Source organism: Tamandua tetradactyla, chromosome 1 (assembly GCF_023851605.1).
Source record: "Tamandua tetradactyla isolate mTamTet1 chromosome 1, mTamTet1.pri, whole genome shotgun sequence".
Taxonomy (NCBI): Eukaryota; Metazoa; Chordata; class Mammalia; order Pilosa; family Myrmecophagidae; genus Tamandua; species Tamandua tetradactyla.
Genome location: NC_135327.1, coordinates 124270975 through 124295010, shown reverse-complemented (window position 1 = coordinate 124295010; position 24036 = coordinate 124270975). Strand labels below are relative to the sequence as shown.

The following is a 24036-nucleotide window of genomic DNA, read 5'->3' as shown; positions in this document are numbered from 1 at the left end:
TTTAGTTTATGGTATATTGGAGTGGCTAGAGGGAAGTACCTGCAACTGTTGAGCTGTGTTCCAATAGCCTGGATTCTTGAAGACAACTGTATAAAGATATAACATTTACAATGTGACTGTGTGATTGTGAGAACCTTGTGTCTGATGCTCCTTATATCCAGGGTATGGACAGATGAGTAAAAAATATGGATATAAATAAATAATTAGGGGACAAAGGGTAAAATAAATTGGGTAAATGGAAACACTAGTGGTCAAGGAGAGGGAGGTGTAAGTTGTGTGGTATGTATGAGTTTTTTCTTTTTTCTTTTCTTTTTCTGGAATGATGTAAATGTCCTAAAAAATGATCATGGTGATGAATACACAACTCAGTGATGATAATTGTAAGCCACTGATTGTGCACTGTGTATATAAAGTATGTGCATGAAGATTTCTCAATAAAAAAATTTTTAAAAGAATAGTCAAAGCCATGGAGACATAAAGTTGATTACAGTGATTGCCAGGGGAAACTGGGGAATGGCTGCTATGGGAATGGTATTTATTTTTGGAGTGGTGAGAATGTTCTGGAATTAGTGGTGATTGTTGCACAGATTTGTGAATGTATTAGTAATTACTGAATTTTATATTTTAAATGGGTAAATTGTATAGTATATGAATTATATCTCAATAAAGCTGTTCCCAAAGGAAAAAAATACTGTTAGCACTGGTAGCGAGTTCAGCAAGATTGCAGGATACAAGATCAATATATAAAAATCAATTGCACTCTTTGTCCACCGGCGGCACTCCCGCCGGCAGCCAGCCAGCCCTCCTCTCCCTCTTTCGCCGCCGGCGGCGCTCCCGCCGCCATCTTGCCCTTCTCTTTCCCCTTCTGCTCCGGCGGTGCTCCATCCGCCATCTTATCCTTCCCTTTCTCCTGCTCCGGCAGCTCTCCAACCACCACCGTGCTCTCTTCCGCCTTCACCGGCTCCTCCGCCACCGTCCTCGACAGCCTTGCCACCCTCACCTTTCCTCCTCCAGAACAGCTACTGGGGGAGTAGAGACGATACAGAGCAGCTCCCGGAGCCATGACGGAGATCAAAGGGACGGCGTACCCCATCCCGGAACGGCTGACTGTCTGGGAGAACCAGCTCTAGTGAGATCGCTGAGGGGCGCGGGCTTTCCTGGGCGGGACGGCAAGCGGCTGGATTCCCTCCCTTCCTGCTTCCCAGGCTAGCTGACAGAATTGGGCAGGCGGTCCCCTCGGGCCGCGGCAGCTGGCACCCCAACCACACGAGGCCCCCCGGACCAACTGAGAGAGTTGAGTCGGAAATCCCCAGACCGCGGAGAACGGTGACCGGAGGGGTCCCTTCCAAACACGTGACTCCCCGGTCCGGCTGGGAATGGTGCACTCTCCCGGGCTGCGGCGGCTGGCGCCCTCCCGCCATGCTTGGCGCCCCAGGCCGACTAGGAAATTCGGTCGGGTGCTCTCCCGGGCTGCGGCGGCCAGCGACCCTCCCCGCGTTCGGACCCCCGGGTCGGCTGGCAATCTTCCAAGCCGCTTCGGCTGGTGAACCTCCCCCACGGCGAGAGTTTTCCAAAGTTAAAGGACCCACAGCAACTTTTACTGGTGGAACCCGCAGACAAACGTGTGCCACGAGCGCCACCTACTGGGCAGGATAAGAAAAACAGAACCCAGAGATTTCACAGAAAAATCTTTCAACCTGTTGGGTCCAACACCCAGGGAAATCTGACTAAATCCTCAGACGCCAGCAGAAGATAACGGATCACGCTCAGAAAATTGAAAATATGGACCAGTCAAAGGAAAAAACCAATAGTTCAAATGAGATACAGGAGCTGAAACAACTAATGCTGAATATACGAACAGAAATGGAAAACCTCTTAAAAAACGAAATCGATCAATTGAGGGAGGACATGAAGAAGACATGGGCTGAACAAAAGAAGAAATAGAAAAACTGAAAAAACAAATCACAGAGCTTATGGAAGTGAAGAATAAAGTAGAAAAGATGGAAAAAACAATGGATAATACCTACAATGATAGATTTAAAGAGACAGAAGATAGAATTAGTGATTTGGAGGATGGCACATCTGAATTCCAAAAAGAAACAGAAACTATCGGGAAAAGAATGGAAAAATTTGAACAGGGTATCAGGGAACTCAAGGACAATATGGACCGCACAAATATGCGTGTTGTGGGTATCCCAGAAGGAGAACAGAAGGGAAAAGGAGGAGAAAAACTAATGGAAGAAATTATCACTGAAAATTTCCCAACTCTTATGAAAGACCTAAAATTACAGATCCAAGAAGTGCAGCGCACCCCAAAGCGATTAGACCCAAATAGGCGTTCTCCAAGATACTTACTAGTTAGAATGTCAGAGGTCAAAGAGAAAGAGAGGATCTTGAAAGCAGCAAAAGAAAAACAATCCATCACATACAAGGGAAACCCAATAAGACTATGTGTAGATTTCTCAGCAGAAACCATGGAAGCTAGAAGACAGTGGGATGATATATTTAAATTACTAAAAGAGAAAAACTGCCAACCAAGACTCCTATATCCAGCAAAATTGTCCTTCAAAAATGAGGGAGAAATTAAAACATTCTCAGACAAAAAGTCACTGAGAAAATTTGTGACCAAGAGACCAGCTCTGCAAGAAATACTAAAGGGAGCACTAGAGTCAGATAAAAAAAGACAGAAGAGAGAGGTATGGAGAAGAGTGTAGAAAGAAGGAAAGTCAGATATGATATATATAATACAAAAGGCAAAATGGTAGAGGAAAATATTATCCAAACAGTAATAACACTAAATGTTAATGGACTGAATTCCCCAATCAAAAGACATAGACTGGCAGAATGGATTAAAAAACAGGATCCTTCTATATGCTGTCTACAGGAAACACATCTTAGACCCAAAGATAAACATAGGTTGAAAGTGAAAGGTTGGGAAAAGATATTTCATGCAAATAACAACCAGAAAAGAGCAGGAGTGGCTATACTAATATCCAACAAATTAGACTTCAAATGTAAAACAGTTAAAAGAGACAAAGAAGGACACTATATACTAACAAAAGGAACAATTAAACAAGAAGACATAACAATCATAAATATTTACGCAACAAACGAGAATGCTCCAAAATACGTGAGGAATACACTGCAAACACTGAAAAGGGAAATAGACACATCTACCATAATAGTTGGAGACTTCAATTCACCACTCTCATCAATGGACAGAACATCTAGACAGAGGATCAATAAAGAAATAGAGAATCTGAATATTACTATAAATGAGCTAGACTTAACAGACATTTATAGGACATTACATCCCACAACAGCAGGACACACCTTTTTCTCAAGTGCTCATGGATCATTCTCAAAGATAGACCACATGCTGGGTCACAAAGCAAGTCTTAACAAATTTAAAAAGATTGAAATCTTACACAACACTTTCTCGGATCATAAAGGAATGAAGTTGGAAATCAATAATAGGCGGAGTGCCAGAAAATTCACAAATACGTGGAGGCTCAACAACACACTCTTAAACAACAAGTGGGTCAAGGAAGAAATTGCCAGAGAAATTAGTAAATACCTCGAGGCGAATGAAAATGAAAACACAACATATTAAAACTTATGGGACGCAGCAAAGGCAGTGCTAAGAGGGAAATTTATTGCCCTAAATGCCTATATCAGAAAAGAAGAAAAGGCAAAAATGCAGGAATTAACTGTCCACTTGGAAGAACTGGAGAAAGAACAGCAAACTAATCCCAAAGCAAGCAAAAGGAAAGAAATAACAAAGAATAGAGCAGAAATAAATGAAATTGAAAACATGAAAACAATAGAGAAAATCAATAAGACCATAAGTTGGTTCTATGAGAAAATCAATAAGATTGATGGGCCCTTAGCAAGATTGACAAAAAGAAGAAGAGAGAGGATGCAAATAAATAAGATCAGAAATGGAAGAGGAGACATAACTACTGACCTCACAGAAATAAAGGAGGTAATAACAGGATACTATGAACAACTTTACGCTAATAAATACAACAATTTAGATGAAATGGATGGGTTCCTGGAAAGACATGAAGAAACAACTTTGACTCAAGAAGACATAGATGACCTCAACAAACCAATCACAAGTAAAGAAATTGAATCAGTCATTCAAAAGCTTCCTAAAAAGAAAAGTCCAGGACCAGACAGCTTCACATGTGAATTCTATCAAACATTCCAAAAAGAATTAGTACCAACTCTCCTCAAACTCTTCAAAAAAATCGAAGTGGAGGGAAAGCTACCTAATTCATTCTATGAAGCCAACATCACCCTCATACCAAAACCAGGCAAAGATATTACAAAAAAAGAAAACTACAGACCAATCTCTTTAATGAATATAGATGAAAAAATCCTCAATAAAATTCTAGCAAATCGTATCCAACAACACATTAAAAGAATTATACATCATGACCAAGTAGGATTCATCCCAGGTATGCAAGGATGGTTCAACATAAGAAAATCAATTAATGTAATACACCATATCAACAACACAAAGCAGAAAAATCACATGATCATCTCAATTGATGCAGAGAAGGCATTGGACAAGATTCAACATCCTTTCCTGTTGAAAACACTTCAAAAGATAGGGATACAAGGGAACTTCCTTAAAATGATAGAGGGAATATATGAAAAACCCACAGCTAATATCATCCTCAATGGGGAAAAATTGAAAACTTTCCCCCTAAGATCAGGAACAAGACAAGGATGTCCACTATCACCAGTATTATTCAACATTGTGTTGGAGGTTCTAGCCAGAGCAATTAGACAAGAAAAAGAAATACAAGGCATCAAAATTGGAAAGGAAGAAGTAAAACTATCACTGTTTGCAGACGATATGATACTATACATCGAAAACCCAGAAAAATCCACAACAAAGCTACTAGAGCTAATAAATGAGTACAGGAAAGTAGCAGGTTAAAAGATCAACATTCAAAAATCTGTAGCATTTCTATACACTAGTAATGAACAAGCTGAGAGGGAAATCAAGAAACGAATCCCATTTACAATCGCAACTAAAAGAATAAAATACGTAGGAATAAATTTAACTAAAGAGACAAAAAACCTATATAAAGAAAACTACAAAAAACTGCTAAAAGAAATCACAGAAGACCTAAATAGATGGAAGGGTATACCGTGTTCATGGATTGGAAGACTAAATATAATTAAGATGTCAATCCTACCAAATTGATCTACAGATTCAATGCAATACCAATCAAAATCCCAACAACTTATTTTTCAGAAATAGAAAAACCAATAAGCAAATTTATCTGGAAGGGCAGGGTGCCCCGAATTGCTAAAAACATCTTGAGGAAAAAAAACAAAGCTGGAGGTCTCGCGCTGCCGGACTTTAAGGCATATTATGAAGCCACAGTGGTCAAAACAGCATGGTATTGGCATAAAGATAGATATATCGACCAATGGAATCTAATAGAGTGCTCAGATATAGACCCTCTCATCTATGGACATTTGATCTTTGATAAGGCAGTCAAGCCAACTCACCTGGGACAGAACAGTCTCTTCAATAAATGGTGCCTAGAGAACTGGATATTCATATGCAAAAGAATGAAAGAAGACCCATATCTCACACCTTATACAAAAGTTAACTCAAAATGGATCAAAGATCTAAACATTAGGTCTAAGACCATAAAACAGTTAGAGGAAAATGTAGGGAGATATCTTATGAAACTTACAATTGGAGGCGGTTTTATGGACCTTAAACCTAAAGCAAGAGCACTGAAGAAGGAAATAAATAAATGGGAGCTCCTCAAAATTAAACACTTTTGTGCATCAAAGAACTTCATCAAGAAAGTAGAAAGACAGCCTACACAATGGGAGATAATATTTGGAAATGACATATCAGATAAAGGTCTAGTATCCAGAGATTGTTCAACTCAACAACAAAAAGACAGCCAACCCAATTACAAAATGGGAAGGAGACTTGAACAGACACCTACCAGAAGAGGAAATACGGATGGCCAAGAGGCACATGAAGAGATGCTCAATGTCCCTGGCCATTAGAGAAATGCAAATCAAAACCACAATGAGATATCATCTCATACCCACCAGAATGGCCATTATCAACAAAACCGAAAATGACAAGTGCTGGAGAGGATGCGGAGAAAGAGGCACACTTATCCACTGTTGGTGGGAATGTCAAATGGTGCAACCACTGTGGAAGGCAGTTTGGCGGTTCCTCAAAAAGCTGAATATAGACTTCCGGAGAAGATGGCGGCTTAGTAAGACGCGCGGGTCTTAGTTCCTCCTCCAGAAAAGCAACTAAAGAAACAGAAACAATACGAAACAGCTCCCGGAGTCACGACAGAGACCAAAAAGACAGCGTACCCCATTCTGGAACAGCTGAACGGGCAGGGAGAATCTGCTGTGGTGAGCTACCCGAGGGGCGCGCGTTTTCCCGGCCGGGGCGGCTGGCGACTGGGGTCCCCTCCACGCACGTGGCTCCCCGGTCTGACTGGGAACATTGGATAGCGGGGCCCTCCCGTCACGCTTGGCGTTTCGGGCCAGCTGGGCAATTAGGACCGGCACTCTCCCAAGCCGCGGCGGCCAGCGACCCCCACCTCCACGCGCGATTTCCCGGGCCGACTGCCGTGCAGACAGACGAGCGCCACGAGCGCCACCTACTGGGCAGGAAAAGAAAAACAGATCCCAGAGATTTCACAGAAAAAGCTTTCAACCAGCTGGGTCCCACACCCAGGGAAATCTGATCAAATGCCCAGACACCAGCAGAAAATAATGGATGACGCTCGGAAAATTGAAGATATGGCCCAGTCAAAGGAACAAACCAATAGTTCAAATGAGATACAGGAGCTGAGACAACTAATGCTGAATATACGAACAGAAATGGAAAAATTCTTCAAAAACCAAATCAATAAATTGAGGGAGGACATGAAGAAGACATGGGCTGAACAAAAAGAAGAAATAGAAAATCTGAAAAAACAAATCACAGAACTTATGGGAGTGAAGGACAAAGAAGAAAAAATGGAAAAAACAATGGATACCTACAATGGTAGATCTAAAGAGACAGAAGCTACAATTAGTGAACTGGAGGATGGAACATCTGAATTCCAAAAAGAAACAGAAACTATAGGGAAAAGAATGGAAAAACTTGAGCAGGGGATCAGGGAACTGAATGACAATATGAAGCGCACAATTATACGTGTTGTGGGTGTCCCAGAAGGAGAAGAGAAGGGAAAAGGAGGAGAAAAACTAATGGAAGAAATTATCACTGAAAATTTCCCAACTCTTATGAAAGACCTAAATTTACAGATCCAAGAAGTGCAGCGCACCCCAAAGAGAATAGACCCAAATAGGCGTTCTCCAAGACACTTACTAGTTAGAATGTCAGAGGTCAAAGAGAAAGAGAGGATCTTGAAAGCAGCAAGAGAAAAACAATCTGTCACATACAAGGGAAACCCAATAAGACTATGTGTAGATTTCTCAGCAGAAACCATGGAAGCTAGAAGACAGTGGGATGATATATTTAAATTACTAAAAGAGAAAAACTGCCAACCAAGACTCCTATATCCAGCAAAATTGTCCTTCAAAAATGAAGGAGAAATTAAAACATTTATAGACAAAAAGTCACTGAGAGAATTTGTGACCAAGAGACCAGCTCTGCAAGAAATACTAAAGGGAGCACTAGAGTCAGATACGAAAAGACAGAAGAGAGAGGTATGGAGTAAAGTGTAGAAAGAAGGAAAATCAGATATGATATATATAATACAAAAGCCAAAATGGTAGAGGAAAATATTATCCAAACAGTAATAATACTAAAAGTTAATGAACTGAATTTCCCAATCAAAAGACATAGAATGGCAGAATGGATTACGACCCAGCAATACCACTGCTAGGTATCTACTCAAGGGACTTAAGGGCAAAGACACAGACGGACATTTGCACACCAGTGTTTATAGCAGCATTATCTACAATTGCAAAGAGATGGAAACAGCCAAAATGTTCATCAACAGACGAGTGGCTAAACAAACTGGCGTATACCTACGATGGAATATTATGCAGCTTTAAGACAGACTAAACTTATGAAGCATGTAATAACATGGATGGACCTAGAGAACATTATGCTGAGTGAGTCTAGCCCAAAACTAAAGGGCAAATACTGTAAGGTCCCACTGATGTGAACCGACATTTGAGAATCAGCTTGGAATATATCATTGGTAACAGAGACCAGCAGGAGTTAGAAACAGGGTAAGATAATGGGTAATTGGAGCTGAAGGGATACAGACTGTGCAACAGGACTAGATACAAAAACTCAAAAATGGACAGCACAATAATACCTAAGTGTAATGTAACTAGGTTGGAACACTGAATGAAGCTGCACCTGAAATATGGTTTTTTGTTTGTTTGTTTGTGTGTTTGTATCTTTTGTTTTTGTTTTTTTCTTTTTCCTTTATATATATATATATATATATATATATTATTAGTATTATTATTTTAATTCTCTTCTCTATATTAACATTCTATATTTTTTTCTGCTGTTTTGCTAGTTCTTTTCCTAAATCGATGCAAATGTACTAAGAAATGATGATCATACATCTATGTGATGATACTAAGAATTACTGAGTGCATTTGTAGAATGGAATGATTTCTAAATGTTGTGTTAATTTCTTTTCTTTTTTTTGATTAATAAAAAAATTAAAAAAAAAAAAAAAAGCTGAATATAGAATTGCCATACGATTCAGCAATACCATTGCTAGGTATCTACTCAAAGGACTTAAGGGCAAAGACACAAATGGACATTTGCACACCAATGTTTATAGCAGCATTATTTACAATTGCAAAGAGATGGAAACAGCCAAAATGTCCATCAACAGAAGAGTGGCTAAACAAACTGTGGTATATACATACGATGGAATATTATGCAGCTTTAAGATAAGATAAACTTATGAAGCATGTAATAACATGGATGGATCTAGAGAACATTATGCTGAGTGAGTCCAGCCAAAAACTAAAGGACAAATACTGTATGGTCCCACTGATGTGAACAGACATTCGAGAATAAACTTGGAATATGTCATTGGTAACAGAGTCCAGCAGGAGTTAGAAACAGGGTAAGATAATGGGTAATTGGAGCTGAAGGGATACAGACTGTGCAACAGGACTAGATACAAAAACTCAAAAATGGACAGCACAATAATACCTAAGTGTATAGTAATCATGTTAAAACACTGAATGAAGCTGCATCTGAGCTATAGGGTTTTTTTTTGTTTTGTTTTGTTTGTTTGTTTTTACTATTATTATTACTTTTATTTCTTTTCTCTATATTAACATTCTATATCTTTTTCTGTTGTGTTGCTAGTTCTTCTAAACGGATGCAAATGTACTAACAAACGATGATCATGCATCTATGTGATCATGTTAAGAATTACTGATTGCATATGTAGAATGGTATGATTTCTAAATGTTGGGTTAATTTCTTTTTTTTCCGTTAATTAATAAAATAAATAAATAAATAAATCCTAAATTAAAAAAAATCAATTGCATTTCTATACATTTGCTATGAACAATCTAAAAATGAAATTAAGAAAAGCTCAATTTAAAATAGCACGAAAATACTTATGAACACATTTAACAAAACAAGTGGAAGACTTCTATACTGAAAACTACAAAATATCATTGAAAGAAATTAAAGAAGCCCCAACTAAATTAAAGACATTTCATGCTCATGGATTAGAGGAATGCAGCATTAAGATGGCATTACTTGGGCAGGCCACAATGGCTTAGCAGGCAGACTTCTCGCCTGCCATGCCAGAGTACTCTGGTTCGATTCCTGGTGCCTGCCCATGTGGATAAAAAAAGATGGCATTACTCCCCAAAACAATCTACAAATTAAACACAATTCCTATAAAAATCCTATCTGGTGTCTCTGCAGAAATTAACAAGCTGATTCTAACATACATGTAAAAAAGAAAAAAGAAAAAAAAGAAGGAACCCAAATAGCCAAAACAATAATGAAAAAGCAAAAGTTGATTGCAAAAGTACTACAAAACTACAAAACATATTATAAAAGTTCATTGCAAACATACTAAAGTCACTGTAGTAAAGCTAGACATATAGATCAGTGGAACAGAACTGAGAGTTTAGGAATAAACCCTTGCATTTATGGTAAATTGATTTTGACAATACCATTGAAGGGGAAAGAATAGCTTTCAACAAATGGCAATGAGAGAACTGGATATCCACATACAAAAGAATGAAAATACAGAAAAGTTGGAACTCTACCTCATACAAGAATGACAAATAGGTCAAAGGCATAAATGAATGATAGAACTATAAAATCTCTTAAGAACAAAACACAGGCATAAATTTTTGTAATCCTGGATCAGGTAATGCTTTCTTAACATCAAAAGCATAGCAAAAAAAACAAAAAAAAAAAGAAAGAAATAGGCAAACTCTTATAACTCAGCAATAAAAAAGCAACCCAATTAAAAAATGGGTAAAGGGCAGTGTGACAGTGGCTCAGTGGCAGAGTTCTCTCCTGGCCATGCAGGAGACCTGGGCTCAATTCCCAGTGCCTGCCCATGGAGAAAAAAAAAGGGTAAAAGACTTGAATAGACATCTTTCCAAAGATATAAATGGCCAATAAGCATGTGAGAAGATTCCCAACATCATTAGTCACTATGGAAATGCAAATTAAAACTACAATGAGATACCAGTTTCATACCCCTTAAAAGGGCTAAAATCCAAAAGACAAACAATAACAAGTGTTGACATGGATGTGAGGAAACTGAAACCTTCATTGCTGGAGTGTATATAAAAAGGTTCAGTGACTTTGGAAAACAGGCTGTGAAACAGAGTTACCATACAACTCAGCAATTCTACTCCTAGGGATATAGGGAAAATATTTGTCCACATAAACCTGGTCACGATTATTATTGTTTACAGCAGAATTACTCATAATAGCCAAAAAAAGTGAAAACAACCTAAATTTCCATCAACTGATGAATGGATAAATAAATGTGGTATATCTAAACTAGTGGATAAAGTACTGATACACAGTACAACATGGATAAACCTTGAAAACACTAAGCAATAGGACCCAGTCACAAAAGGCTACATATTAAATGATTCCATTTATATGAAATGTCCAGAATAGGCAAAGTCATAGAGACATTAAGTTGATGAGGAGGGGAGATGGAAAATTGAGAGTCCCTGCCAATGAGTGCAGGGTTTCATTTTAGGGTAATGTAAATACTCTAAAATTAAACTGTGATGATGACTGCACAACTCTGAATATACAAAAAACCACTGAGATGCAAATGTTCTAAAAAATGATCATGGTGATGAATACACAACTATGTGATGATATTGTGAGCCACTGATCTTACACTCTGTATGAAATGTATATATATGAAGATTTCTCAACAAAAAATATTTTTAAATCACTGAACTATATACTTTAAAAGGGATATCTATGGTATGTGAGTTGATCTCAATAAGTCTGTTATTAAAAAAAATTTACTACAATCAGGAAGGAAAGAAGGGCCATCACTATTAAACTTCAGAAATAAAAAGTATTATTAAGGAAATACTATGAACAATTGTATGCCAATAAATTAGGTAGCCTGGATGAACAAATTCCTAGAAAGACATACTACCAAAACTGACCCAAAAAGAAATCAAAGACAATTATAATCAACAAACTTCTCACAAAGATAAAGTGCAAACCAGATAGCTTCAGGGATGAATCCTACCAAACATTTAAAGAATTAACACCAATCCTTCAATAAACTTTTCCAAAAAATAGAAGAGGAAGGACTACTTCACTACTTAATCTATGACGTGAGTATTATCCTGTTAACTAAAAGCAGACATCACAAGAATGAAAACCACAGACTGATTCCCTTCATGAATTAAAAGCAAAAATCCTCAATACCAGCAAATAGAATCCAGCAACATATAAAAAGGTGTACACACCATGACTAAATAGGATTAATGCCAGAAATGTAAGATTTAATATCAGAAAATCAAAGTAATATAAATATTAATATTCTATATTAATAGAATAAAGGACAAAACGAAAAGACAACAGGAAGAGAGTTATGACTAGGGTGTGCTTCCAAGATAGAATCTAGGTTTTACAGTGAGTTCTCTCTTCCTTTTCAGCTCAACAACTATGTAAATTTCTAGACCCAGGACTACCACTACACTTTTGGAAGTCTCTATTCAGGCACAAAGCATTCTGGGCTTGTAGGATTCCCAAGAACTCTGAGCAATTATATACTTCATAAGACACACAAAACACACTTAATATCCTCTATATCCAGGAACCAGACTTTAAAGCAGAGGAAATAAGTAAAAAGGAAGCAACCCAAAGCTCTCTAAGAACCAACCCCAAATGCATCTGATAAAGTAATGGCAAGAAGCAATAACACTGGGACATTTCAGGGAGAACTGTTTTTCAGGTAATATTCTAGAGATTTTTATTCTATAGTATATAAAAAACCTCAAATTGCCCCCTATAAAAAATAAAGCCAGATGCACTTCCCAAAACAAAGACACTAACAAAAAAGTCAACAGATGGTGCTGCAATAAGGGGATAATCACATGGAAAAAGAATGAAATGTGACCCTACCATACAACATTCAAAAAAATTTTTTTTTAATAAAGCCAGAAGATACTCAAAGTCCTAAGGCAGCAAAGAAACTGAAAAATCCAACAAACCTGGTCATAAGTTAAAGGAGGTAGATCATTTCCACAGACTGTTTTCTGTTCTAAATAACATTTTTCTTGAAGTGTTTTGTCTCTGGCCAAAAAGAAGCCCATCCAAGCACTGGTGGTTGAAGACGTGTGCTGCCCTGCCAGGAGCAGTCCAATGAGCATCCCTGCCACTTCCTCGTCGGTCAGAGGACGCCCGTCCCTACAGAATGAAGCACACGCACAATTTCAACATTTACAAACACATTTCCTGCCTTGCAATAAAGAATCATAACAAATAAACTTTTCAGGTTAATAGTTTAGCACATTTGCCTATCACAAGTAAGAATTATTTTTTACCACAGGGAAAAGACATATGTTCAATAGAACATATGATTGTAATTACAAAATCCTTCATTGGCAGTTTATCAGCAAATTTTTCACTACTCAATAAGGCATGGGAGCCAAATAATTTATGTCTCATTCATTTAAAAAGTTCAAAGGTCCCTGTTACCAACCTGTTTTGTCAACATAATTTTTTAATTGAAAATATTTAAGTATGTTTTAATGTGTAATTTCCTGTTTCAGCTTAATATGTTATCTGAATAGCTCTTACTTATATGTAGCATCTAATAAAGTTTGGAGAATGTCATCAATTTTTTCTTCTGATTGCCTGCGTTTCTGGATTGCCTTATAGAAAATATTCTTGATCTCTCGATGAGCTCTGTCCCTGCGTCTGTAATTCAAAGATGAAAATGATTTTTAAAAAATAAGCAATACTCTCTAGTATCAAATTCATTCCAAAAATAATCAGGACCTATCTAAAAGAAAATAATCAGGACCTATCCCTATCTAAAAGCAACTTTATTTAACAAACTTTAACGACTCTAAAATAATTGACAAAAACCCCAGAATTAAAAGGAAAAAGGTCATGTAAAGTTTACCCTATATTGTTAAGACTGTCTATGCCCCTTCCATGTGTATATATATATATATATATATATATACACCCAACCCATATATGTACAAACTACCTGTCTTCTAAGTAAAGGCCTAAAACAAGCAAGTCTCAAACGATTATTCCTTTAGAACCATTTTAACCAAATAATTATTGATGCAGAAAGGGAGTTACTTTGGTTCTTCTACAGGATTTTATTCTATTTTTCATTTTTTAAGACAATACAGTTTTGCAGAGGGGACAAAACACTACTAGGGTCATAAGAGAAGCTTCAAGTCCCAAAACTTTACCTTAAAAGTGGGGCACTTACTGTACAACAGTAAGGAATTTAAAATCAGGCACCCTGATTCCCACTACTAAAGCCCACTACTAAAAATCCCTGCCCTGCTTCATTTCAAGACTGTTTTTTAAGAATCAACCAAGATAATATGAAGAAAAGGGAAAAAGACATGGAAACTTAACAGTATAAACACAGCAGCCAGGAACATACACAGGCCTGTTTAAGAAAGTGAATGGAGTAATTTCATTAAATCAGTTGGTTTGTGTAAGAGAGAGAAAGATTAGGCTAGCATGTGAAGGGCCTATCAGACCAAGCTAGAAACTTTAACTTCGTCCAGGAGATAGGGCAGGTAGAAATAGGTTCAATGTGCATTTATGAAGAACCCACAGTGGGTTCAGAGGCTTTATTGAGTACAAGAGATATATGAAATACGTAAGTTTTAAAATATTATATTAGATGCACAACAAATCACCTTTTTAATAAACTAAAACTTATTTCAAATGAGTTACTATATGTAAAGAAAAAAACCTTTACTGAATTCTTCTATAATGAAGATTTATAATCACGTCCACTTTGTTTTATCATTTAATTTTTGTTTTATCATTTAATTTTTATCTTTGTTAAAGCAAAACATATCAACACTACTGTAATTATATAAAGTTAGTTAGAGAACTTCTTCTTTATCCATACCTGAAACTAGGCAAAGGAAGCCAACCTGGCAAGAGCCAGGCTGCGTGGGTAAAACCTCCATCTAAATCTGCATACAGCTGTGCCATCTTCTCATTCAGTTGACTTCTGATTTCCTTTCCATGTAAACAATGGCTAGCTGTTAAAATTATAAGCTCAGAAAGAGCTTCAAACAAATCTAAGGGGAAAAAAGATCATTCCTATGAACATTATCAAAAATTCAGGTTACTATTTTCTTAGAGAAATAAATTAATTACAAAATAAAACCGAGACCCTAAGCTTGACTTTAAGACTCATCCTGTTCATATCATCAAAAGTTTATAGACAGATATGTAACTCTACAGAGAACACTGAAGAAAGAGAGGCAATAAACCAAATGATGGCAAACACACCACCCCTCAGGGCAGACAAAACAGATGTCACAAAGGCCATGTTCCAAACCTCTTTCATGAACCACTCTCTATCTGGAAAATAAAAATATGGATATCTGGCTTCAGGGCCACAGTACATCAACAACAAAAAACACGAGGAACGGCAAGTGGGCTGACCGCTAGAAACAGGTATAAAAGCAGTAGCCAACAGTGTGGCACTGAGGCAAAAGACAAAACTAAGTCAGAGGACTCAAACAGTTGAAGTCTAAGGTTATTTAATTCATACAAGGACAGTATTTAGGTGCTTCCCAAGGAATCATTGTCAAAGATTAAAGATAGGATTATTTCCTAGGTTGATAGCGGGAAGATCAGTACAAAAAATTGATGCTTTAACCATATGTACAATACTAACTGGTACATCCTAACAGTGGAGACAGATGCACTAGGCAAGCACACTTTGATGACAATTAGAAGTCATAAAGATCACCTTATCAATTCCCAATTCTTTAATTCCACATTCACTAAATGAACTTCCGTTATTACTTGGCTTTCCAATTAGATTTATCAACAAAGAGATCAGCAAATATTCTAGTCTTCTTGGTGCTATAATTATGTATCTCCCTTGTAGTTATTAAAATTGGCATTCTAGTTTACAACATCAGCCTCTTGTATGGTCAAAAACATATTACATCAACTTTAGGTGTACTTAAAAGAAAACAGAGTTTCTGGAGCTTTTGAAAAGCTGAAGATCAGACCCAGAATGTGGCGACATACACAGAGGTCCTGGCGCCCTAGGGGCAAATGCTGCTTCCTGCTCTGGGCGTACCACTGGCCTCCAAAGGGAACACTGACTGCAGTCCAATAGAAAGTTTGCCCCAAAGGAAAAGCAACAGTCAAAGGTCAAGTTACACTCAATATACTTACTCTATATAACACAAAAAAATATATAACACATTTTAAGAGCTTTCTATTGGAAATGGCTAAAATTAACCATTAACTCTAACAAAAGAGTTAGCTTGTGTTTTTTAAAATTTCATTGTGTGTGTATTTGTAATATATCACTTCCATACTAGGGAAATAAGGTAAGACACTAATTAAACTGTTTGAAATTTTACTTGTCCATTGGGGGTTAAAAAAAAATTCTTTTTTTTAATGATCTTAAAACAACTTTCTAACAATTTTCACATTCAGTTGATTTTGAAATTTAATTATGAATTGTTTTTAAATTATCTGTAAAATGAGCTGAATAATATAGTTCTTAATTCACCTATTGCTAAGTGAGCAGCAATAATAACTTCTTCTCAGGTCTTTTTAACTCCATGGTATCCCAACATACTCCTTCCATTAAGTACAGGAGGTTTTATCTTAACTTGTTTTACGTACCCACAAATACACTCACATTCACATACTCTTTCTTTCTTACAGTTCTATTCACAAAAAGGCAAAAATATCAGGACAAATGCAAATTTTTGCTTACTTTTTTCTCCACTTTCTCCCCAACTTTCAAAGTATTCCTTTGTTTCTTTTTCAATTATAGAAACATGCTGTTTAAAGTGGGCTATGTTAAGGCCTCTTTTTAACATTTTTTTCTGCTCCAAGAAAACCTTCAAAAAATTAGATATACAACATTAAAGCACATTTTTTGTTTTATTACAAGACCCATTTAAGTTATGAGAACTATATAACTCTCAAAGAACAACCATCCGAAAAACTGAAAATTAAAATGGAAAACTTTTTCAAAACTACACCAGATTTGGAAACTTGCAGCAGTGCTGCATATATTTGAAGAAACACAGAGAAGGCCCTTGCTATCAGGGTCCTGAACGAATGATAAATTAGGAATCCCACCTCCTGCCTTCCTTCCTGTATATCCTTTTCCCACTCCTGACTCCAGGGCCCACCTTTCCTGTTCTGGTTATCTAGTCTTCCAAACCAATCCTGATGCTAACTCATTCTTCCAAAGGTCTGTTATGCCTCACTATTATTATTTTTATCCTCCTTCACATATTCTCCATTCTATTCCCAAATATCATTCCTCGCTGACACTATGCTACAGAAGTTCACTTAGAACACAGTCTTATTAAAACAAGTTCACACAAAGACAGCTAACACTTTTAACCCTGTAGGACATTTATATTTTAAGAATCACATAAGCTGTGTGAATAAATGCATAGGTATCTGAGCTGAGAGATTTTCCAGAGCCTTTGCTTTCAGCCTTGAGGAGAGTCATTCCCCCATCCTCCCCATCCCAGAAGCAACACTTAATGTCAACCATTAACCACTACACTAGGGTGCTGGGTTATGTGCAAGGTGCATTCACATCCAGAGCCTACACCAAGCAGTGGGGGCAATTATTTGATTTGTGTTGCAGATCAACTTACATCATTTGAATATTTGGCTTTAGAGAGGGAAAAAAAATCACAGAAACATACCCCACAGCGGAAGAAGCTGGAATTCTTTAAAAAGGGACTTCCAAAGCTAGCAAGCTTTAACTCAAAACAGCTTTTGTGCTAGAATTTCAGGCAGAAGGGTTTGGTTTTCTTGTCACCCACTCAAATCAAATCCCAATACGCCGAGTTACCATTGATCCCATTTATTTTTACAGGGAAAACTGCTTAGCTTCCCATGCCAACAAATACAAAACCAAATACCCCTTCTTCATCAGTTATCTATGGCTTTTCTTTAGACTTTTAAACTGAGGAAGATATTGTTTCTACATTCTACATATATAATAGTTACACTACTAGCCATAACTGTTCGAGTACAGATTTCTCTTTCTCAACAGTGTCACCTACTGGATTAGGCACATCATAAGCAACTCCTTTCCCAAACACAGGTGTTGTCAGACGACTGTAGACATCTTCTGCATTCAGATCTTCATTTTTACTATTAAAAAGGAGTGCAGCAGCATCACTCCCCAGAAGGTAGGTAAACGTCTTGCCCACCATGGTAAAACTAAAGATAGGTCCATACTGTAGAGAGAAAAATATCCATAGTGATGTTACAAAAAAATATACATCACTAAGACACTAATTTTTTTAAGTCACAAAATACATTTCTGAAAAAATAAAACATTCATAACAATTACTGCAATTCTTTTCATTTTGCCATATGCAACCCTTCTAGTCTTTGCCTAATTTCATAATTATGATTCACCCAGCTATAATTGTAATATAACATTTTTTTCTGCTTTTTTCACAATTTATATCAAAAATAGTATCTTATCTTTTACACAGATATCATAATGTTAATTTACCTGGCTTCTCTTCTATTAGTGGACATATGGATGACTTCTCAGTTTGTTTTACATATTTTAGATAGTTATGCAATGAACATCTCTCAGAATACAGATTTTTTTCCCCTTTGCATACAGATAAATTTACAGAAATAGCCAAAGGATATGACTGTTTTCATAGTGCTTGCTATGTGAAGACAACAAAAATGTATTTAGTTATCGGTTTTATCAAAATCACACTATGAATGATTTTTTTGTTCATCTGGTGAGGTGTAAAATGCTTTATCTTGTAGTTTTCTGATTATAATTTGAAGACTGTGCTAGGCATTGGGGACACAATAGTGAAAACATATCCCAGACTCATGAAGCTTAATCTGTTGAAAATGATACAAATTAATCAAATAATCACATCAGTGTAAAACTGCAAATATGCAGTGTAAAACTGCAAATTAATACACAAAGAAAAAGAACTCTGTAATAAGAGAACCTGTAAAAGACCTAAGAGAGCAAACAACACTTGAGCGAGACCTGAAGCAACAGCAAAAGTTAACTGAAGAATGAGACTCTGTGAATGTGAAAACCTTGTGTCTGATGCTCCTTTTAGCTACTATATCAACAGAAGAGTAGAACATATGGAATAAAAATAAATAATAGGGAGAACAAATGTTAAATTTAGTTTGAAATGCTAGTGGTAAATGAAAGCGAGGGGTAAGGGGTATGGTATGTATAATCTTTTTTTCACTATTATCCTTTAATTTCTTTTTCTATTGTCTTTTTATTTCTTTTTCTAAATCGATGCAAATGTTCTAAGAAATGATGAATATGCAACTATGTGATGATATTAAGAATTACTGATTGTATATGTAGAATGGAATGATATCTTAATGTTTTGTTTGTTAATTTTTTTTAATTAATAAAAAAAGTTAACTAAAGGCCAAGCTTCACTTTAGGCCAAGAGTCCTAAAGTGAGAAAAAGGGGAAGAATGATATGAGATTTAGGTTGAGAAACAGGCAGGGCCTAAACGATGCAGAACCTCACAAGCTAATTTAAGCTAAGTTTTTTCCCACGTACACAATGGGAAGCTGCTAAAGAGTTTCAAACTGTCTGAGGGACACATTAATCTATCTGTATTTTAAAAGAAAGCCCCTCTGTCTTCAGTATGGGCAGGATGACAGGATAGGGAGCAGAAGGAACATCAGAGGACCAGTTTGATTCTACTGCAGAAAACTGATAATTAGCACTTGGTAGAAGGTGGTGGCGGGGGGACGTTGTGGGAGTGGTGGTGGTAGAGTAAGACCAGAAAGATTCTAAATGATTTTGGAAATGGAATCTAAACACCTGGTGATGTATCCATCCATGAGAGAAAGTAAAGTATGAAGAATGAATCCTAATTTTTAAAATTAAAAAAAAAAAGAATGAATCCTAGATTTCTGGGGCTTTTACAAAACTGGATGAACAAAAGTTAGCATTTACTAAGAGAGATGGAGAGTAAAAGAGAATCTTCTAGGATTGGGGTTTTACTAAGTGAGCAATGAAAAGATCCATGGGCAAGGAAATTTAAGCAAGAGTGTAACTGAAATGATGGACCATAGACCCAAACTGGATAAGGGAGGAAAGGGAAGAAATAAAGTTCACAGATCAGGAGAAAATAAATGGGACAATGGACTGATAAGAGATAATGAGGTCAAAGAATGGTTAACATGGTAGGAATCGAATAAGCAAACTAGAAAGAGAAAGAGTTGAGGTCTAAGAATGGGATGTCTAAAATATTTGGATATAAAACAGTGAAGAGTGACAGGAAGTGAAAGTGTGACTGTGGGACTGATGGATAAATTGGTATGAGGGTGGTATTTAACCCATATGGTATTTAAACCATAGCCGCCAGATCTACAGGTTTCCTCAGCAGTGTCTGAGGAAATGCCCCAGGAGAACCTTAGAGAACCTAAGGTTGTAGGTCTCCAGGGCCCTTCCATCTCCTAAACTGGAACAGCTTCAATTTTATCTGATTCCTATACTGGAAATAAGCATAAGATTATAATTTTTAAAAATTTATGCCACGTAACAGAAAAGTGTTAAAAGTGTTACTTTCTAAACTAGTTTCTTCTGCTCTAACCATTTATTTGGAAGACTTACCTTCTCATATGCATTTTCTAGGAATTCAATTGGACTTTTCCCAAATGCTATTGCATGTCCAAAGAACGGAATTGGAGAGAAAATGTATGGTGGATTTTTCTGCAAGAAAAAACAACAACATTCAGTTCTCATTTCATTTTAAGAAACTCAGTTTAGTTTTGCAATCAAACAAATGAAATTTGCCATTAAAGAATGAAGCATAATGCTGGTGATCGCTGAAGGGGAGGGATAAGGGTTATGGGAATGTGTGAATTTTTTTGTCTTCTTTTTATTGCTTTTTCTGAATTGATGCAGATATTCTAGGAAATGATCATGATGATGAACATACAACTATATGATGATAGTGTGAGTTATTGATTATATAACAAGGACAGAATAATCATATCATAAGAATGTGTTTGTATGTGGTTATGTATCATAAATAAAAAATAAATTAATTAAAAAAGAAAGGGAGGGGTAAGGGGTATGGTATGTATGAATTTTTTTCTGTTGTCTTTTTATTTCTTTTCCTGAATTGATGCAAATGTTCTAAGAAATGATCATGATGATGAATATGCAACTATGTGATATTGTGAATTACTGATTATATACGTAGAATGGAATGATCATATGTTTAGAATGTTTGTGTTTCTTGCAATATTTTTTTTTTTAATTTGTAATTAAAAAAAAAAATGAAGCATCAAAAGTAACCTAGTACAGGGCATTGCCACGGTGGCTCAGGGGCAGAATTCTCACCTACCATGCCAAACACCAGGGTTTGATTCCCAGTGCCTGTCTATGCAAAAAAAAAAAAAGTAACCTAGTACAGGGTGTTGTGATAGTGGCTCAGTGGCAGAATTCTTACCTGCCATGCCGGAGACCTGGCTCATTTCCCAGTGCCTGCCCATGCAAAAAAAAAAAAAGTAACCTAGTGCAGTGGGAACAACCAAATCAATAGGCCAAAGCCCTTAATCTTGGGATTCACCCTATGAAACTTATTCTTACAAAACATAGGCTAAGCCTACTTAAAATTACGCCTAAGAGTCATCCCCAGAGAACCTCTTTTGTTGCTTAGATGTGGCCTCTCTCTAAGCAAACATGACAAACTCACTGCCCTCCCCCTCTCTACGTGGGACATGATTCCCAGCAGTGTAAACCTCCCTGGCAACATAAGACAGAAATCCTAGAATGAGCTGGTACTCAGCTCAGCATCAAGGGATTGATGACCTTCTTGACCAAAGCGGGAAGAAAGAAATGAGACAAAATAAAGTGTCAGTGGCTAAGAGATTTCAGAGTCGAGAGGTTATCCTAGAAGTTATTCTTACGCATTATATAGATATCCCCTTTTTAGTTTAATGTGTATTAGAGAGATGCTAGAGGGAAGTGCCTGAAAATGTAGAGCTGTGTTCCAGAAGCTATATTTCTTGAAGACGACTGTATGATACAGATTTCGCAATGTGACTGTGTGATTGTGAAAACCTTGTGTCTGATGCTCCTGTTAGCTACAGTATGAACAGATGAGTAAAACATAAGGATTAAGAATAAATAAATAATGGGGGAACAAATGTTTAAACAAATTGAATAATCGAAAAAAATCCCATGTGTAGGAAAAATACTAACTTTGCCTCATGCCTGTGACGCTTCAAACAAAAATTATTTTAAAAGCTACTTATGGGGTGGGCCAGGGTGGCTCAGCAGGCAGACTTCTCGCCTGCCACGCCAAGACCTAGATTCAAGTCCCCGTGTCTCCCCATGTAAAAAAAAAAAGCTACTTATGACTTGGTCATAAGTTAGACACAAAAGGACATATTGTTTTATTCCACTTAGCTGAAATAACTAGAATATGCAAATTCACAGTGTAGGAAGTAGACTATGGTTTACCAGAGGGGAGCAATTAATTCATAATAGCTGCAGCGTTTGTTAGGTGTGATGGGAAATTTTTGGTAGTAGTGGTGAGGATAAGCACAACATTTTGAGTGATAAGCCTACTAAATTATACACTTGGAAATGGTTGAGATGGGAAATTTTATGTTGTTGATATGACTATTATTGCAAATTTAAAAGGCTATTTGGTCAATAGTTTGTAGATTCCATTGTCATAAAAAGGGTATTTCTTAAAAACTACTTGGTGTTGACTGGTTAAGGATGCATTCATCACACATACTTGGGAAAGATAAAATGTAACGATCAGTAAAGCTGCTAAACTAAAAGTGTTGTGACAGCATTAGAGGAAGGCTCTCACAACTCCCTAGCCACCGCCACTCTACCAAACTGAACACATCACTCCTAACACTGCTATAAACCTCCACTGAGGCAACGGTACAGCCCAGAGGACAGTGAACCACACAAAGGAGGACGGCCACCAGGATGACTGCCTAGGTCCCCGCTGCCAAAAGCATGGATCATCTGAGCCCTCTAGAAGAACCCCATCGCCACGGCGGGGGCCAACCCGACCACCAGGACCACGGCCGCCAATCTGGCCACGGCAACTAGAGCCACGACCACAAACACCGCAAGCAGGACCGTGGCCAGGATTAGGTACACGACCAGCGCCCGGATCTCTGCGGCAAACACGGTCGCCAACACCAAGGCCAGGAAAGCCACCAGCAGCAGTGCCGCCGCCATGGACCCCACGCCCCCACCACCTCCCCACAGCGCGCCAGCCATAACGATCCCACCCAGGACCGCCACGGGCCTGAACGTGGCCCCCGCCCCCGCCCCCTCCAGGCCACCCTGGCCGCTACGCCCACCGCCTGAATCCCCGGAGCGTGCTTGTACCTCCCCGGACTGCTGCAGGGCCGGGTAGCTAACGGCGAGGCGGAACAGGTAGACCAGGCTGAGCGTGAAGGTACAGGCGATCAGCAGCATGGACAGGCGGCTATCGCCCGTCACCTGCTCCATCGCCTGCTCCAGCACCGACCCGCCCGACTGCAAAAAACTCAGCAACGCCATCTCAGCCTCTGCCACCTTTTCAGCTCGCGGGAGACGCCGGAGGCCGAGGTCGCCGCAGCTCCTGGGATTCAACCAAGCAAGCGAAGCCGCAGATGCGGGTGCGGAGGCGGCCCCGGCCCACAGGTCTCCTTCTAAGGCCACGCCCACCCGCCCTCGCCTCAAACTCCTCGCGCACCAGTCACAGAAGGGGGCGGGGCCTCCGCTGGCCAGGAGCTAAAGTATCACTTCTCAACGCTGAGGTCTCCTTGCGCCGGGAACCTGAGGGAGAGGCTGTGCCCACGGCATAGGTGGACAGGGACAGGAGAGAACCTGGGCTCGAGGGGACATCACCCTATGAGAAGCTCGGGCTGCATGAGCCTGCATGAGTGTCTTGAGTGCGGGGCGCTAGGACACAGGGCCGAGCGGAGGGATCTCGGCACGAGGTCTGCGCAGGCTGACTGTCAGCGGCGGATCGCTCTGTGATTGCACCGCGCGCTCTGAGGTGATGTCGGCCTATGTCGCGTCAGCTCGGCTGTGGTGGGAGCGCCGCCCCCGGACTGGTGACGCGCACCGACAGCACCTGGCTCGGGGCAGCGGCGGGAGGGACCCCTGAAACAGCCCCAAATAAGCCCTCGGGGCATGGAGTCGCGAAAAGGGAGAGTGGGAAAACGGACTACAAACCGAAGTGTAGGATCAGCCCGGCCCCATCCCAGTCAAAATCAGTTTAACAGATTTCACTGTATGGCTATAAAATTAATA

General features: G+C 38.5%; 1 protein-coding gene across 3 annotated transcripts in view; it reads right to left on the bottom strand.

The window, feature by feature from the left end:
- The window catches only part of CYP51A1 (cytochrome P450 family 51 subfamily A member 1), a 36345-nt gene extending 12586 nt beyond the window's left edge, over positions 1 to 23759 (bottom strand). The window contains exons 1-7 of one of the 3 annotated variants that reach the window (XM_077111510.1): positions 23474 to 23759; positions 20368 to 20466; positions 17794 to 17970; positions 16476 to 16602; positions 14631 to 14805; positions 13319 to 13438; positions 12730 to 12925 (exon numbers count right to left, since the gene is read on the bottom strand). In XM_077111510.1, the coding sequence (XP_076967625.1) occupies positions 12730 to 12925; positions 13319 to 13438; positions 14631 to 14805; positions 16476 to 16602; positions 17794 to 17946 (771 nt within the window). In that variant the 5' untranslated portion in view covers positions 17947 to 17970; positions 20368 to 20466; positions 23474 to 23759. The other 2 variants (XM_077112041.1, XM_077112399.1) reach the window with 2 other exon arrangements.
- Positions 23760 to 24036: the final 277 nt, after the last annotated feature.